The 18,224-nt window shown below is 38.9% G+C and overlaps 1 protein-coding gene across 4 annotated transcripts in view; it reads right to left on the bottom strand.

Moving 5' to 3' along the window:
* Nucleotides 1-4,272: 4,272 nt before the first annotated feature.
* Nucleotides 4,273-18,224, bottom strand: part of LOC137646851 (cilia- and flagella-associated protein 20) — a 29,590-nt gene continuing 15,638 nt past the window's right edge. For all 4 annotated transcript variants that reach the window (XM_068379925.1, XM_068379923.1, XM_068379924.1 and 1 more), the window contains exons 2-4: nucleotides 14,929-15,008; nucleotides 6,227-6,338; nucleotides 4,273-5,314 (exon numbers count right to left, since the gene is read on the bottom strand). In XM_068379925.1, the coding sequence (XP_068236026.1) occupies nucleotides 5,003-5,314; nucleotides 6,227-6,338; nucleotides 14,929-15,008 (504 nt within the window). In that variant the 3' untranslated portion in view covers nucleotides 4,273-5,002. The remainder of the gene's footprint in view (nucleotides 5,315-6,226; nucleotides 6,339-14,928; nucleotides 15,009-18,224) is intronic.

Here is an 18,224-nt window from a genome sequence, read left to right as displayed (position 1 = left end):
ATATATATATATATATATATATATATATATATATATATATATATATATATAATTTCTATTATTTTTATTTTTTTATTAGAAAATTTGAAATTACCCTAGAATTTAGCGTTTTTGCTACGTTTTACCCTGTTACCCTAAACATACTTAAATTACCCTAAAATAGGGTAATTACCCTGAACCTGGCAGCACTGCCTTTAACTAGTAAGTTAATTTCCAACTGGAAAACTGCGTTGTAACGGCTCAGCTCACTGTGACGCTGTCTCGAAATCCATTATTATTATTATTATTATTATTATTATTATTATTATCATTATTACTTGCTAAGCTACAACCCTAGTTGGAAAAGCAGGATGCTATAAGCCCGGGGGATTCAACAAGGAAAATAGCCTAGTGAGAAAAGCAGACAAGGAAAAATAAAATTTTAAAGAGTAACAGCATTAAAATAAACATCTCTATGAACTATAAAAAAATTTGAGAGGAAGAGAAACCAGACAGAACAGTGTGCTCGAGTGTACCCTCAAGCAAGAGAACTCTAACCCAATACAGTGGAAAACCATAAAACCATGGTACAGAGGCTATGGCACTACCCAAGTCTAGAGAACAATGGTTTGATTTTGGAGTGTCCTTTTCCTAGAAGAGCTGCTGACCATAGCTAAAGAGACTCTTCTATCCTTAACAAGAGGAAAGTGGCCATTGAATGATTACATCGCAGTAACCCCATTGGCTGGTAATCTCAGTGTTGTTAGGTGTATGAGGATAGAGGAGAATAAGTAAAGAATATGCCAGAATATTCGCTGTGTGTGTGTGTGTGTGTGTGTGTGTGTGTGTGTGTGTGTGTGTGTGGAAAAATGAAAAGTAACCCGAGAGAAGGATCCAATGTAGTATTGTCTGGCCAGTCAAAAGACCCCATAACTCCATATCGGTAGTATCTCAACAGGTGGCTGGTGCCCTGGCCAACCTACTATCTGGTTCAGGTTAAAAGATTTGTTTCCATTTTTTTATCCTTCAGTGATTAACTTGAATACATTCATGAATTATATCAATATTAACCTAATTCGCTTAGTAATACTGTTGTAACATGAATATCGATTAACTTAGTCTTGATTTTATTACTTTTAAAAGAAATATGACAGTTTAACACTCATATAAATATGCATTATAACAACGCGACGAAATGTCTCAAAATGAGAATTTGGTCAGAATATAGAAATCCCCTTTTGCTGGTATTTGCTGACTATGAAAAAGCCTTTAATAGTGTGCACCAGCCAATTTTATCTAGAGTCCTGCATTATTAGAGAATTCCTCTTAAATATGTAAATTTGATTAAGTCTGTCCGTGAGCATTGAAAGTGCAAAGTCAATATCAATGGAGTCTTATCAAATGAATTTCCAGTGAACAGCGGAGTACTCCAAGGGAATGTGTTGTCACCTATAATGTTTATCCTCCTCATGGATTTTGTAATATGTAGAACAATCAGAGATGGTTGAGAAGGATTGGATTGGATTGGTGATAGGAATTTAGCAGACCTAGAGTATGCTGATGATGCTGTCCTTGTTAGCAAAATATAACAGGATTTGCAATGCTTACTTACCAGAATGCATAAAATATCACACGAGGTTGGGCTGAAGATTAGAAGAAAGACAGAGATGATGAGAGCGGAGTATGCAATGGAAGATGAAATATCATTGGATGGAGAAATGATTAATAAGGTAGAATCATTTACGTATTCAGAATCTATAATCTCCAATACAATGTCATTAGAAATAGTTTAGTGAAAGATAGAAAAAAGCAAATCAGTCAATGGCTAGGTTAGGTAAAATTTGGAAATCAAATCTCTTGAAATTACATATAAAATTCAGACTATATATCAGTTTAGTGAGATCGGTGTTACTTATGGATATGAGTCATGGTATGACAAAATCTTAAATAGATTTAGTAGATTTGAGAACAAAGCCTTCAGAAGGATATTGGAAGTTAAATGGCAGGACAGGATTAGTAATGAAACTATAAGAGAGATTACTGTACTCGAGTGCCATGTGTGGATGAGATCACGATAAGGATAGATGGAGATGGTTTGGGCATGCTCTTTGCACTCTGCTAGAGAGATTAGTTCACCAAACATTCAGCTGGGCTCCATAAGGCACTAGAAGTGTTGGAAGTCCCAGGCCTACATGGCTGAGGACTATGAAGCGCAAAGTAGGAGATGATGAATCAAGAAGGAATGAATTAAATGCTCAAGAGAGAGATGACTGACGAAATCTAACCAAGGCCCTTTTGGGTCAATAGACTTAGGACGATATGATTGCAAATCGTGCGACTTACTTTTAGATAGAAACAGTCCTCTATATCTACACAAGTTCATAACAAAATAGCATTATATTTGCCAATGAAACTTCTACCGGTGTTATAAAGTCATTCCATTTTCTCCTTTTATATATATATATATATATATATATATATATATATATATATATATGTGTGTGTGTGTGTGTGTGCGATTGGTATTTCATAAGTTTTATTGGTTCTTTATAAAACGAGAGTGGAGGGACAGGGAGGTGTAGGTATTCAAATTGCTTTACCTACTTGCCTGATTCACTTGGCTCCGGCTTTATTAGGATAGGAGTAAAGCCCTAATTAATGAGATTTGCCAATGCAGTAAAGTATAAAAAATTAGGGTGAGGTCTATAGAGTGCTGTGTCAAAGTGCCATTCTGATCAAGTAATTAGTATTTGAGATATTAAGGAAAATCACTCTATTTTTTGCCAGAAATGCATAGTGAGTCCCTTTAATAGTTTATATATGAAACATCTATTTTGATGTTGTTACTGTTCTTAAATTATTCATTGCTTCTTTTGTAGTTTATTTACTTGCTTTCTTCAAGAGGCTAGTTTTCCTTTTGAGCCTTGGACTTATAGCATTCTCTTTTTCCAACTAGGGTTGTAGCTTAGCTAGTAATAATAATAATAATAATTCTGGGTTTATGCCTATACCATAAAATGATCTTATTATTTCTAAATTGATGCATTGTTACTACATACAAAACAAAATTATTTTTTACTAAGGGCATTTCACATAATATGACATTTTTCACTTTTTGCAACATTGGTTATTATTATTATTATTATTATTATCATTATTATAACTAGAATTGATTTATTATATTTGGGCACAGTAATGGGCAACTTAGGAAATGTGGTTTCAGGCTTGTCCTCTTTACTTGATTCTCAATTAGTCCTCTTGTTTTGTTAGTGTTGGTACTTCCATTCATATATAAATTTGGGCCACATGAAACGGAGCTAGGACTGTGATGGCCATTCATTGCAACTAGGGGAAAACCCATAGTTGCACAATTTAGTAAAAGTTGAAAGAGGTTGGTCAGTAAGATGGGAGAAAGTTATCAAGAAAATATGGGAAGTAGATGCTATAAACTGGGTGCAGGTAGGAACTAATGGCAAGGTGTAGACCTTTTAGTAATTCCTAGTGCAGTGCCTATATATAGTATAGCATTCATGAATGGTGATAGTGTAGGAACTTTCCTGTTTATATTCTGCCCTATTTTTTTTCATATAATTGGTCTGAGAAATATCCTTATCTAAATCACTTTATAAACATTGTTTCATTACCACTGCCATGGAGGTTATGTGTTCACCTCTGTCTGTTTGTTTGCCACCCAACTCAAAAAAGTTACGGATGAATTTTGATGAAGATTTCAAGATATGTCAGAAATGGGCTAACTTATAAGTTAATCGATTTTGGCAGTGATCTGGATCCAGAATTTTTTATGGAGTAGATTCGTTCATGGTCAACAAATGAAAGAGGGAAAGCTGGAATCGTAGACTTGAGTAAAACGTTGACAATCTTCATTAGCAAAGGTCTGAAATATCTGATTGCACTTTATACTTGTTTAGTTAATTTTGAATAAAGTACAGTATGACCATTAGGGTTAATAAGCTCATTATTCACGCTTTCTACACTACATTATAGTGTTTTTAGCATTAATTTGGGCTTCAAGTGCATAGCTTTTCCTGTTACTGTACTTCTTATTAATTCCTCATGGTCTCGTCCAATCAACTAGTCCAACCTCTACAACTTTACTTTATCCTTCTGTAGTTGTTACCAAATGCAAGAGCATACCTTTCAAGCAAGCCTTATAAGTATAGATAAGTGAATCTGGTCGAAAGTTGACATATAAGCAAAATGATAACATATTTTACATATCAACATTAAAGGTGGAAAATATGAAACTTGAAGGTACTGTAGTTAAAAAGCAAATAAAGTGGAATACAAACTGTAATTTAATCTTATCTATATGCAGACAAAAATAACAAAATGATCATAAGCCTGCAGTATACAAAAATTCTGTCTTCATATAATTTGCGAGTTACTTATGAAGTACAATGTCAATCCGTGAAAGACTAGATATTAATGGGCATATAGTAAGTGTTCTCTAACCTATTCAAATTTACTGTTATAAAGAGAAAAACACAGTTGTTGTTGAATCTACCAGTACTTAATAAGTTAAATTTGAAAAAAAAAAATATTGTAAACAAGCATACTACACTAGAATTCTGAGAATGAAAGTAGTCATTAATTAATCTTCTGCTTAGATATGCTTATTTTGTCAAATGGCAATCTTATAAAATCAATAACATTAAAAATTTCTAAATGACATTGCAGAAACAGTATATAATACATAAAATAAAATGGCCAAAACTCTGACAGTTATTGCATTCAAAACTTTAAATGCATCATACATTTTTCAGCAAAATAAACACAAACATATAGTAGTGTATGACATGTAGAGGAAACTGAAAGGGTTATTTGCCACAACTAATTCCATCCATGTATACTGTACAGTGACTCCAATCTCATAAATATATTACTGTACTGAAACACCGTTGTGCGCAACTTTACAAACTACAACACATGTCCTTTCTCCAGATGATCATAAAATCATTAAGCATACACTGTTATAAATATTTCTCACTCCTAAAGTATTGCTTCATATTGCAGACTTAGCCTTTGTTTGAACAGGCAGATATAACTTAAATTCTGCAGGTAACTCTTCTTCTGAATATAGGCGATCAGCAAAATACACACGCCTTATCCGACAGTTAGCATGAATCTGAACTCTCAGTGTTTCAACATAATTTGTACCATACGCCCTCCGAACAAAGTCAGCCAAGTTAAACACAATTTGATTCCACCCTTCATCCAGTCTCATAGGCATTGTACATATAAATGGCTTTACTCTTGTTGTGGACTGGTAATTACTAGCGCGGAATCTTCGCCGTACATTTTTGTCATCAAGGACCTGAAAAACAAACATATTAAGTATTTACTATGCAGAAGGTATGCGGTTTAAACATTTCTGTTACATATGATATAGTAAACAATAAACTTAGTTTTCAAACTACGTATTGAATGTGCTAAAAAAATTAAAATTGTACTCAAAGAAAATATGCCAATACTTAGTCTGACAGTGAACCCACAGGTAATGTAATAGCAGATCCACCAGCAGAAAGTTTGGATTCTAATTATAAAGATCAGTTTACTGAAGGTATTTACAGTAACCACGCATAAAAATTACGGACTAAATTAAATAATATTGTAATGTAAAATAAACTAATTAGAGTCATTCACAGTATGTACAGAAAAATTGGAAAATCCAGTGATGAGACATCAATATAGACTGGGTTTCTTAAATAAAAAACCAAATGGGTGGTAATTAGAAATTTAAAGAGGATATTTATGAAATTTTCAACCTAAATTATACACCAAATCAAAAATCATTTGGCTCTAAATTGATAGAATACTTTCCACATGTTTGAAGCTAGTATATGAATACAATATTTCAAAGTAATTTTTTTTTAGCAAAAAACTAGCAATCATTTCATAATGAAGAAGGCTTCAAGACCATCAAAATACAGAATTACAAATTCAAGACTGCTTAATCTAACCAATCTTAAAGAACATAAGTCACCAATATGTACTTCACAAAGCACGCTTAAGACAATATCCAACGACATAGAATGTAACTAAGCCTAATAAGAGAACAGGATATTTATAGTTTGTCGGTTACATTAAATTGCAGTGAGTTGGAAGATAAATATTCTTTATTAAAGACTGTGTAATCTTCATGAAAAACAAATAAAATTAAAGAGAAAACCTAACACCAACAATACACATCACAGTTGTCTTAAATATTCTGAGAACAATCCCTTACCTGAACTTCGAAGGTAAAATATTTGTTCAAGTTCTTTACTATCATAACAAGATATGGAAGTTTTATTCCCAAGGTCTTCTTGGGATCTGCTGGACATGTTATGTATGTTGTGCTGAAAAATAAAGAAAATAAAACTGTAAAAAAAAAAGAAGCAAAATACTGTAGGTAAACATCTGAAAATATACAAACAATTTGGAAATGTTGAATAGTTTTAAATTTTCCCTACTTTTAAACTGAAATAGCTGATATTGCTAATTTGTGAAGTATTGAAATTCTTTGTAACATTGTACAATGTCAAAACAAACTGTAGTTGCAAGCAAAGGAGGAACTGTAATGAAATATCCATAAATTATTCAGCTGATTTATTTAGTCACAAAGCACCTTGTTATTTTGGTTTGTTACATAAAATGTTTGGTTTGGTTAGTACAGTACTAGGATGGGTGACCAATAATAAAAGATTCTCTCAATCTATAATGTTAAATACTACTGGATGGTGGTAACGAAAGAATGCTAGAAGTCACTGGCACATAAAGTTCCTGTGACTAATGCTCAATTCAAGAAAAATATTAGGAGTCATTTCTAGCTTATAAAAATGTTATTTTTATAATAAAATAAATTTTTGAATATACTTACCCGGTGATTATATAAGCTGCAACTCTGTTGCTCGACAGAAAACTCTACGTAAAAAATCCGCCAGCGATCGCTATGCAGGTAGGGGGTGTACTTCAACAGCGCCATCTGTCGTGCAGGTACTCAGTACTCAATGTAAACACAGAACTCAATTTTCTCCTCGGTCCACTGGGTCTCTATTGGGGAGGAAGGGAGGGTCCTTTAATATATAATCACCGGGTAAGTATATTCAAAAATTTATTTTATTATAAAAATAACATTTTTCAATATTAAACTTAGCCGGTGATTATATAAGCTGAATCACACCCAGGGGGGTGGGTAGAGACCAGCAATACTTGTTTACATTATTATGAGCTAAGGATTTTTTATTTCATTTTAGCAGTTATTCAAAATAACAAACATAAAATAAATAAGTACCTGGTAAGGAAGTCGACTTAAACAATTACTCTGCCTTTTTAAGTACGTCTTCCTTACGGAGCCTCGCGATCCTCTTAGGATGCTGAGCGACCCCTAGGAGCTGAAGTATCAAGGGTTGCAACCCATACAACAGGACCTCATCAAAACCTCTAATCCAGGCGCTTCTCAAGAAATGACTTTGACCACCCGCCAAATCAAGTAGGATGCGAAAGGCTTCTTAGCCTTCCGGACAACCCAAAAACAATAATAAAACATTTCAAGAGAAAGATTAAAAAGGTTATGGAATTAGGGAATTGTAGTGGTTGAGCCCTCACCCACTACTGCACTCGTTGCTACGAATGGTCCCAGAGTGTAGCAGTTCTCGTAAAGAGACTGGACATTCTTAAGATAAAAAAAGACGCGAACACTGACTTGCTTTTCCAATAGGTTGCATCGATTATACTTTGCAGAGATCTATTTTGTTTAAAGGCCACGGAAGTTGCGACAGCTCTAACTTCGTGTGTCCTTACCTTCAGCAAAGCTTGGTCTTCCTCATTCAGATGGGAATGAGCTTCTCGTATTAACAGTCTGATAAAATAGGATGAAGCATTCTTTGACATAGGCAAAGATGGTTTCTTAACTGAACACCATAAAGCTTCAGACGGGCCTCGTAAAGGTTTAGTTCCTTTTAAATAGAACTTAAGAGCTCTTACAGGGCATAAGACTCTTTCTAGTTCATTTCCAACCATACGATAAGTTTGGAATATCGAACGATATTGGCCAAGGCCGAGAAGGCAGCTCGTTTTTGGCTAGAAAACCAAGTTGTAGAACATGTAGCCGTTTCGGATGAGAATCCGATGTTCTTGCTGAAGGCATGAATCTCACTGACTCTTTTAGCTGTGGCTAAGCATACCAGGAAAAGAGTCTTTAAGGTGAGATCTTTCAGGGAGGCTGATTGTAGCGGTTCGAACCTGTCTGACATAAGGAATCTTAGTACCACGTCTAAATTCCAACCAGGTGTAACCAAACGACGCTCCTTCGTGGTCTCAAAAGACTTAAGGAGGTCCTGTAGATCTTTATTGTTGGAAAGATCTAAGCCTCTGTGACGGAAGACTGATGCCAACATGCTTCTGTAACCCTTGATAGTGGGAGCTGAAAGAGATCGTTCTTTCCTCAGATATAAGAGGAAGTCAGCTATTTGAGTTACAGAGGTACTGGTCGAGGAAACGGATACTGACTTGCACCAGTTTCGGAAGATTTCCCACTTCGATTGGTAGACTCTAAGGGTGGATGTTCTCCTTGCTCTAGCAATCGCTCTGGCTGCCTCCTTCGAAAAGCCTCTAGCTCTCGAGAGTCTTTCGATAGTCTGAAGGCAGTCAGACGAAGAGCGTGGAGGCCTTGGTGTACCTTCTTTACGTGTGGCTGACGTAGAAGGTCCACCCTTAGGGGAAGTGTTCTGGGAACGTCTACTAGCCATCGAAGTACCTCGGTGAACCATTCTCTCGCGGGCCAGAGGGAAGCAACTAGCGTCAACCTTGTCCCTTCGTGAGAGGCGAACTTCTGCAGTACCTTGTTGACAATCTTGAACGGAGGGAATGCATATAGATCTAGATGTGACCAATCTAGGAGAAAGGCATCTATATGAACTGCTACTGGGTCCGGGATTGGTGAGCAAAATATTGGGGGCCTCTTGGTCATCGAGGTTGCGAAGAGATCTATGGTTGGCTGGCCTCAGGTGGCCCAAAGTCTCTTGCATACATCCTTGTGGAGGGTCCATTCTGTTGGAATTATTTGTCCCTTCCGACTGAGACAATCTGCCATGACATTCAAGTTGCCTTGGATGAACCTCGTTACTAGTGATATGTCTAGACCTTTTGACCAGGTGAGGAGGTCCCTTGCGATCTCGTACAACGTCAGAGAGTAGGTCCCTCCTTGCTTGGAGATGTACGCCAAAGCCGTGGTGTTGTCCGAGTTCACCTCCACCACTTTGCCTTGAAGGAGAGACCTGAAGCTTTTCCAGGCCAGACGTACTGCCAGTAGCTCCTTGCAGTTGAAATGCATTGTCCTTTGACTCGAGTTCCATAATCCCGAGCATTCCCGACCGTCTAATGTCGCACCCCAGCCTACGTCCGATGCGTCCGAGAAGAGAACGTGGTTGGGAGTCTGAACAGTCAGGGGAAGACCCTCTCTTAGGTTGATATAGTCCTTTCACCAAGTCAGACAAGACTTTATCTTTTCGGAAACCGGGATCGAGACCGCTTCTAGCGTCTTGTCCTTTTCCAGTGAAAAGCTAGATGGTATAGAAGAGGACGGAGGTGTAGTCTTCCTAGTGACACAAATTGATCCACGGATGACAGCGTCCCTACCAGACTCATCCACAGCCTGACTGAGCAGCGTTCCTTCTTCAGCATCCTCTGGATGGATAGCAGGGCTGGGGGCTGATCGTCTTGTTCAGCAACGTCCTCATCAGAGGGTTCCTCATCCGAAACTGATGAGGAAACGGCAACAGAGTGGGCAACGTCTGACTCGCTGAATCCCGTCGCACTGGTGGATGCGTGACGGAGCCGGACGCAATATCATGGAACTGCTGCACAGTCTGTGAACTGTCAACAACCATGGGTGCGCGAGGAAGTACAGCGTCAACCCGAAACTGTCTAGACCGTCTGGGTTGTGCAGTCAACACCCTACCGGGTTGCTGAGGTTGACGCACTGCGTCACCTCTGCTGGTTGTTGAACGTCCTGAACGTCAACAACCACCTCCGAGCGTCGCTTAACGTCAACGTGCGACTGGCAACCCACACTGGGTCGCATCGGTGGAGGAACCACCTCAACTGGCAGACGCGAGTAGGTTACCTCAGCGTCAACAGGGCGCACAACCGACCGGTTGGAAGGTTGTTGGCCAGAAGGAGGAACCACCTCAACTGGCAGACGCGAGTAGGTTACCTCAGCGTCAACAGGGCGCACAACCAACCGGTTGGAAGGTTGTTGGCCAGAAGGAGGAACCACCTCAACTGGCAGACGCGAGTAGGTTACCTCAGCGTCAACAGGGCGCACAACCGACCGGTTGGAAGGTTGTTGGCCAGAAGGTTCTTCTCCGCATTTAAGTCCTCTATCAAGGACGCAAGCTTGGACTGCATGTCTTGCAGCAAAGCCCATTTAGGGTCTACGGGAGCAGGTGTGGCAACAGACGGGGTTAGCGACTGAGGCGGAACCATTTACCATCCCTGAAAGCCTTGTTATGTGTGACATAATAGTACAGCAAAACTTCAAAGGCTCGACAAAAGTTGAGAAGTTGACCTGTAAACAACTTGGAGCGTCTCCTGGCTAGGCGCCAGGGCGAGTCTACCAGAATTGAGAAGTCTATCTGGGCAGAGGCATGAACTCCCAAGCCGAGAACTTCTCTCGTGTCCTATCAGACTCTCGCTCTATAAGCCAGTTTAAAAGAAGGGAAATCAAAGGCTGTATCCCTAAAACTCCTCCTGGTGCAAAAACCAGTCGCCTAGCCAACGTAACGCTCTCTAAGAGAGCGAGAGAGCACTAGCTTAAAAACAACGGCTTCAAAGTAGCTAGGCCTAGTGTAAGTTCTGACGTTTAGGCGAACGAGGAGCAGCAGTTACAAGATCCGGACGAAGATCCTTAAAAAATCATCATGATTTAATTAAAGACCATAGGAGGCTAAGCAGCTTAAGGCTCCTCTCCAAATGACAGAGTCCTCAAGGGAATATCAGTAGGAGGGAGAACAGCAACTTCCTCATCTACAGGAACCTTGTCCAATAAAAGCTAGGTTACCTCAGTGAGTCTCTCACTGGTGCATTAGTAGCAGACCAGAAGGCAACGTCATGTAACTGCTTGACAGTCTGTGAACTGTCAACAACTGAACTGTCAACCACAACAGGTGCGTGAGGACATACAGTGTCCACTCGAGACTGCTTTGACTGTCTAGACTGAGCAGTCAAAACAACTCTAGAATGCGGAGGTTGACGCACCGCGTCAAAACAAAACAACTTTGTTGTACCTCTCGAACGTCAACGGAAGGTTCCGTGCGTTACTGAACGTCAACATGCGGCTGGCAGGGTACACTGGAACGCATGGGTGGCGGGACTCTCTCAGCTGGAGTGCGGCAGAAGGTCGCCTCAGCGTCCACAGGACGCACAACCGTGGTTGGTTGTAGGCTAGAGGTTGGTGCAGTGTCAACCTTCTCCGCACGAAAGTCCCGCATCAATGACGTTAACTGAGACTGCATGGTCTGCAGCAAAGACCACTTAGGGTCTACAGGAGCAGGTGCGGCAACAGACGGTGTGACTGCCTGATGCGGTACCGCTTTGCCTCTCTTAGGAGGTGAGCAGTCGTCGGAAGACTGCAGCGAGTCCGAACTGACCCAGTGGCTACAACTGGGCCGTTGGACTTGCGCGGAAGGGACCGACTTGCGCTTAATAAGCCGCGAGACCTTGGTCCATGGTTTCTTACGAGAAACCTCTTCCGCAGACGAGAAATAAATGGGCTCTCTCGTCTTTGTGTGGGTGGGGCGATCTTGGGTAGATACGCCCGAAACCACGGAGGGAAAAAAAAAACGTCTGTTCGTTGATCAAGGCCTCTTCGAACCCATAAGTCGTTCGACATTACTTCTCCCCTGGGCTTGGAAGCTTGCAAGAGGTCCCGGACTAGGTGAACGACAGGCACGAACAGACGAACCCTCGGACGCAACACTGTAACACTTTGCGCATATCACTTTATCGATTTTCTGTTTTGCACTTATTTCACTGAAATCGAAACTTTTACTGATTTCTACCTGAAACACGCAATTCTACCCTTCATTAAAAGGAAGTAATTGCGAAATCAGTCGTATAATGCAGCACATTAATACTAGCAAAAAACAGAAAACATATATAAAGATAAAAAATTCAGTGGCTGGGAAAGACTAAACACTAGTTCAAATAAACTACGTTTACAATCTCTCACCGCACATAGCCTGGGGACAAGAATAAAACCCTAGAAACGTTTTACCTTCTTCCCCGTACAGCGACTAGGGACGAGAGTAACACGAGAACAACGTTACCCGCTTGAACGGAACGTTTTCTCTCCTCTCTCTCCCTCCGTCTCTATCTCTCTCTCTCTTTCTCTCTTGATTTCGCACCTAAGAGAAGAGCCCAATTATATATATCGTCAAAAAAACATGTTATTTGACTAAAGGAAAAAACTGAAAGGTTTTCCAAATAAAAAGTTCCTTTAATTTAGAATTTAAAACATTTAAGCTAAGAGAGATTGAACAAAACGTCAGAATCGATTTACTCTTACTGCAAAGTGAAACCGTGATACACTCTCTCTCTATCGTAACGATAGAGCGCATGTTGAACGTCCTGAACGTCAACAACTGCGTAGTCTAAAAAACTAAACGTTAGTTCATCTTTGAAAACAGTACGAAGACTATCAAAGAAATTCTTTCATAAAACATTAAATTTAAAAAGTTTTAAATTCTTTAAAGGCTAAATACGATATAACGGGCTCAACGTTGATTAACTTCGGTTCCAAGTTAGGACCGCCTACTATCAGGAAAGGTCGCATATAAACAAAACATAAAAATTTATTTTTATATGTTTATAATAAATGGAAAGTTAATCGAAGAGGCCTAATAAAGGCGGAGAGATATAAAATATATAGATCTATAACGTGTTAAGCAAAATTACTAAAAACCTAAACACACTTCCGTCTAAGGGAAGTGTCGGCCATTTAAAAGTGAAAGAGAGTCCATACTCTCTTTGTCACCATAAATAAATCTATCCAAAACGAGTTCAAGTTTTGAGATGAAGATAAAACACCTGCATAGCGAAAGCTCAAAACTAGAATAGTGTACTTCACCAAATAGTTGTGAAAACAAATCCAGTTAGTAACAGCGAATTAGTAGGTCTTGCCGGTAGCCCGACAGAGAGAAAATTGATTCTGTGTTTACATTGAGTACTGAGTACCTGCTCGACAGATGGCGCTGTTGATGTACACCCCCTACCTGCGTAGCGATCGCTGGCGTATTTTGAACGTAGAGTTTTCTGTCGAGCAACAGAGTTGCAGCTTATATAATCACCGGCTAAGTTTAATATTGAAAAACATATATTAAGATAAAAAATTCAGTGGCTGGGAAAGAGACTAAACACTAGTTCATATAAACTACGTTTCCAATCTCTCACCGCACATAGCCTGGGGACGAGAATAAAAACCTAAAAACGTTTTACCTTCCTCCCCGTACAGAGACTAGGGACGAGAGTAACACGAGAACAACGTTACCCGCTTGAACGGAACGTTTTCTCTCCTCTCTCTCCCTCCGTCTCTATCTCTCTCTCTCTTTCTCTCTTGATTTCGCACCTAAGAGAAGAGCCCAATTATATATCGTCAAAAAAAAAAAACATGTTATTTGACTAAAGGAAAAAACTAAAAGGTTTTCCAAATAAAAAGTTCCTTTAAATTAGAATTTAAAACATTTAAGCTAAGAAAGAATGAACAAAACGTCAGAATCAATTTACTCTTACTGCAAAGTGAAACCGTGATACACTCTCTCTCTATCGTAACGATAGAGCGCATGTTGGAAGTCCTGAACGTCAACAACTGCGTAGCATAAAAAACTAAACGTTAGTTCATCTTTGAAAACAGTACGAAGACTATCAAAGAAATTCTTTCATAAAACATTACATTTAAAAAGTTTTAAATTCTTTAAAGGCTAAATACGATATAACGGGCTCAACGTTGATTAACTTCGGTTCCAAGTTAGGACCGCCTACTATCAGGAAAGGTCGCATATAAACAAAACATTAAAATTTATTTTTATATGTTTATAATAAATGGAAAGTTAATCGAAGAGGCCTAATAAAGGCGGAGAGATATAAAATATATAGATCTATAACGTGATAAGAAAAATTACTAAAAACCTAAACACACTTCCGTCTAAGGGAAGGGTCGGCCATTTAAAAGTGAAAGAGAGTCCATACTCTCTTTGTCACCATAATTAAATCTATCCAAAACGAGTTCAAGTTTTGAGATGAAGATAAAACACCTGCATAGCGAAAGCTCAAAACTAGAATAGTGTACTTCACCAAATAGTTGTGAAAACAAATCCAGTTAGTAACAGCGAATTAGTAGGTCTTGCCGGTAGCCCGACAGAGAGAAAATTGAGTTCTGTGTTTACATTGAGTACTGAGTACCTGCACGACAGATGGCGCTGTTGAAGTACACCCCCTACCTGCATAGCGATCGCTGGCGGATTTTTTACGTAGAGTTTTCTGTCGAGCAACAGAGTTGCAGCTTATATAATCACCGGCTAAGTTTAATATTGAAAAAATATCCTAAAATTAAATCATCATGAAAAACGGCATACCAAAGACATATTTTCCAGGAAAAACTAATTATTTCCTTTTATTCTCCTTTACAATATCTATTGAACACTAAAATTCTTTGATCATTGTATTTTCCATTACTGTACAATAAATCATTGGGAATCTCTGTTGGAAATTAATAAAAACTTAGTATTACCTGTACGATACAATCATATAATTTTCTTTAGTAGAGTATTTAAAACTAATACTGTACTGACAAGCAACAGTGATGCAATTAATAATAAGTAGGAATAAAATAAATTTCTAAGCTAAGTTCTTGGCTTATAAACCACAATTCTATACATTAATTATACACACCTTACATTCACTCCAACAATTTCTAGTACAAGAGACTGGATGTCATTGTCTGTTATTCTCTTGATGTGACCATTGCGAACCTATGAAAGGAAGAGCAGAAGTAGAAAAAAATTAAACAAGAAGAACCTAAAATAAGGAAGATGATACTTAAAATTAGATCACATCAACCAATTATAAGCTTTGAGAAATTTGAACAATTCATTAACACTTCAAGCTGCTCATCTTTTTTTTTTTTTAAATAAACAGAACTATAAGGAAAATGAAAAGAAAAGGCTTAGGTGAGTAATTTTCCACCATCCCATTCTCTCCTTAAAATATATTTTCTAACCTTCTTTCAAGCTGGCATAAAAACATATTTCATTTTAGTCTACCTTGGCTTATATTTTATCTCTAATTGTTCATCTACAGTACAATGTTAGCTGGATAGAATAATAACTTGCAATTTATTTAGAACAGTTCTCTGAGTAATGAAAATGTCACTTAACAACTGTGACCTTTTATCATCATGGAATGCATAATGAAAGCTCTAGATAACTAATATATTTACTGCGAGATATAAACAGAAACTTTTCTCGAACCTGGTAACCAACTCTTCTAGAAGGACACTCCAAAATCAAACCAATGTCTTGCATTAGAGTTCTATTGTTTGAAGGTACACTAAACCACAATACTGTAGTCTCTTTCGTTATCTTTCCTCACAGGGCTATTTTCCCTTTTGGAATCCCTAGGCTTATAGCATCCTGCTTTTCCAAATTAGGTTGTGGCTTAGCTAGTAATAATAATAATGATAGATCCAAAACATTTGAGAAATTCATTTTGTTTCCTTAATAACATGTACTACTATTCTGTAATAAGTAAACACACTTAACACCTAAATGGTTGTCTGAAATGGGGGTGTGAAGCAACCATGGCTATGATAAGACATTGAAGGTTAAATTAGTCAGTAACTAAGAAAGTAGCATTGCCAAAATAGGTCATGACTAGTAAAGTTTATCCTAATCCAGGGGGTTGGTCCCGTGGTCAGATATAAATCTGGTTATTAAATTAGGCTGGGATTGAGTGTTTGCACTTTCATGTATCCCCCTTATCATTTTACTTTTTGGGTTAAAATAAATTAGTTAGAATGATTTATTAACATCTACAGTAAACTATTGACGGAAATGAAGTTATCAGAGTTTTGGTTTTGACACTAAAATTGCACCAAACATATACAGCCTCTACTGTACACTATTATAGAAAAATGTTATTTTTATTAGTAAAATAAATTTTTGAATATACTTACCCGATAATCATGTAGCTGTCAACTCCGTTGCCCGACAGAATTCTATGGAGGGATACGCCAGCTATCACAATACTAGAAGGGGGTGTACTTACCAGCGCCACCTGTGGCCAGGTACTCAAGTACTTCTTGTTGACACCTCCTCAATTATTCCTCGGTCCACTGGTTCTCTATGGGGAGGAAGGGAGGGTCGATTAAATCATGATTATCGGGTAAGTATATTCAAAAATTTATTTTACTAATAAAAATAACATTTTTCAATATTAAACTTACCCGATAATCATGTAGCTGATTCACACCCAGGGGGGTGGGTGAAAACCAGTGTACAAGATTAAAGGATAGCTAAGTATCCCATATTTCATATAACAGTTATCTCAAATAACAATGAAATAATAAGTACCTGGTAAGGAAGTCGAATTGAACCGTTACTCTGCCTCTTTTTTAAGTTCGTCTTCCTTACTGAGCGCAGCGTTCCTCTTGGAGGCTGAATCAACCCAAAGGTGCTAAAGTATATGGGGTTGCAACCCCTACTAAAGGACCTCTACAAAACCTCTAACCCAGGCGCTTCTCAAGAATGAATAGACCACCCGCCAAATCAAAAGGATGCGGAAGGCTTCTTAGCCTACCGTAACAACCATAAAAACAACAATAAAAGCATTCAAGAGAAAGGTTAAAAAAGGTTATGGGATTAAGGGAATGTAGTGGCTGAGCCCTCACCTACTACTGCACTCGCTGCTACGAATGGTCCCAGGGTGTAGCAGTTCTCGTAAAGAGACTGGACATCTTTAAGATAAAATGATGCAAACACTGACTTGCTCCTCCAATAGGTTGCATCCATTATGCTCTGCAGAGAACGGTTTTTATTAAAGGCCATCGAAGTAGCTACGGCTCTTACTTCGTGGGTCCTTACCTTCAGCAATGCAAGGTCTTCCTCCTTTAAGTGAGAGTGGGCTTCTCTAATCAGAAGCCTTATATAATACGAAACCCCATTCTTGGACATGGGCCAAGAAGGTTTCTTGATGGCACACCATAAGGCTTCTGACTGTCCTCGAAGAGGTTTAGACCTCTTAAGATAAAATTTGAGAGCTCTGACAGGGCAAAGAACTCTCTCTAGTTCGTTACCTACCATGTTGGAGAGGCTAGGTATTTCAAACGATCTAGGCCAAGGACGTGAAGGAAGTTCGTTCTTTGCTAGGAATCCGAGCTGAAAAGAACATGTTGCAGATTCGGTCGTGAAACCAATGCTCTTGCTGAAGGCATGAACCTCACTGACTCTCTTAGCTGTTGCAAGGCAGACGAGAAAAAGAGTCTTGAGGGTAAGGTCCTTGAAGGAAGCTGACTGGAGAGGTTCGAACCTAGGTGACATAAGGAACCTTAAGACTACGTCTAGGTTCCAGCCTGGAGTGGATAGACGACGCTCTTTAGACGTCTCAAAAGACTTAAGAATGTCTTGAAGGTCCTTGTTGGAAGAAAGGTCCAAACCTCTGTGGCGGAGAACTGAAGCCAACATACTCCTATACCCTTTAATCGTAGGGGCTGAAAGGGATCTCTCATTCCTAAGATGTAGAAGGAAGTCAGCTATTTGGGTCACAGAGGTATTGGTAGAGGATATTGAATTGGCTCTACACCAGCTTCGGAAGACCTCCCACTTAGACTGGTAGACTCTACGAGTGGAAACCCTTCTCGCTCTGGCAATCGCACTGGCTGCCTCCTTCGAAAAGCCTCTAGCTCTAGCGAATCTTTCGACAGTCTGAAGGCAGTCAGCCGAAGAGCGTGGAGGTTTGGGTGCAACCTGTCTACGTGAGGTTGACGTAGAAGGTCCACTCTTAGAGGTAGAGTCCTGGGGATGTCGACTAGCCATTGAAGTACCTCTGTGAACCATTCTCTTGCAGGCCAAAGGGGAGCAACCAGCGTCAGCCGTGTCCCTTCGTGCGAGATGAATTTTTGCAGAACTTTGTTTATTATCTTGAACGGTGGGAATGCGTACAGGTCGAGATGGGACCAGTTCAGTAGAAAA

This window comes from Palaemon carinicauda, chromosome 9, assembly GCF_036898095.1.
Source record: "Palaemon carinicauda isolate YSFRI2023 chromosome 9, ASM3689809v2, whole genome shotgun sequence".
Lineage (NCBI taxonomy): Eukaryota > Metazoa > Arthropoda > Malacostraca > Decapoda > Palaemonidae > Palaemon > Palaemon carinicauda.
The sequence above is the reverse complement of the archived record's forward strand: the minus strand, read 5'-3'. Positions and strand labels throughout refer to the sequence as shown.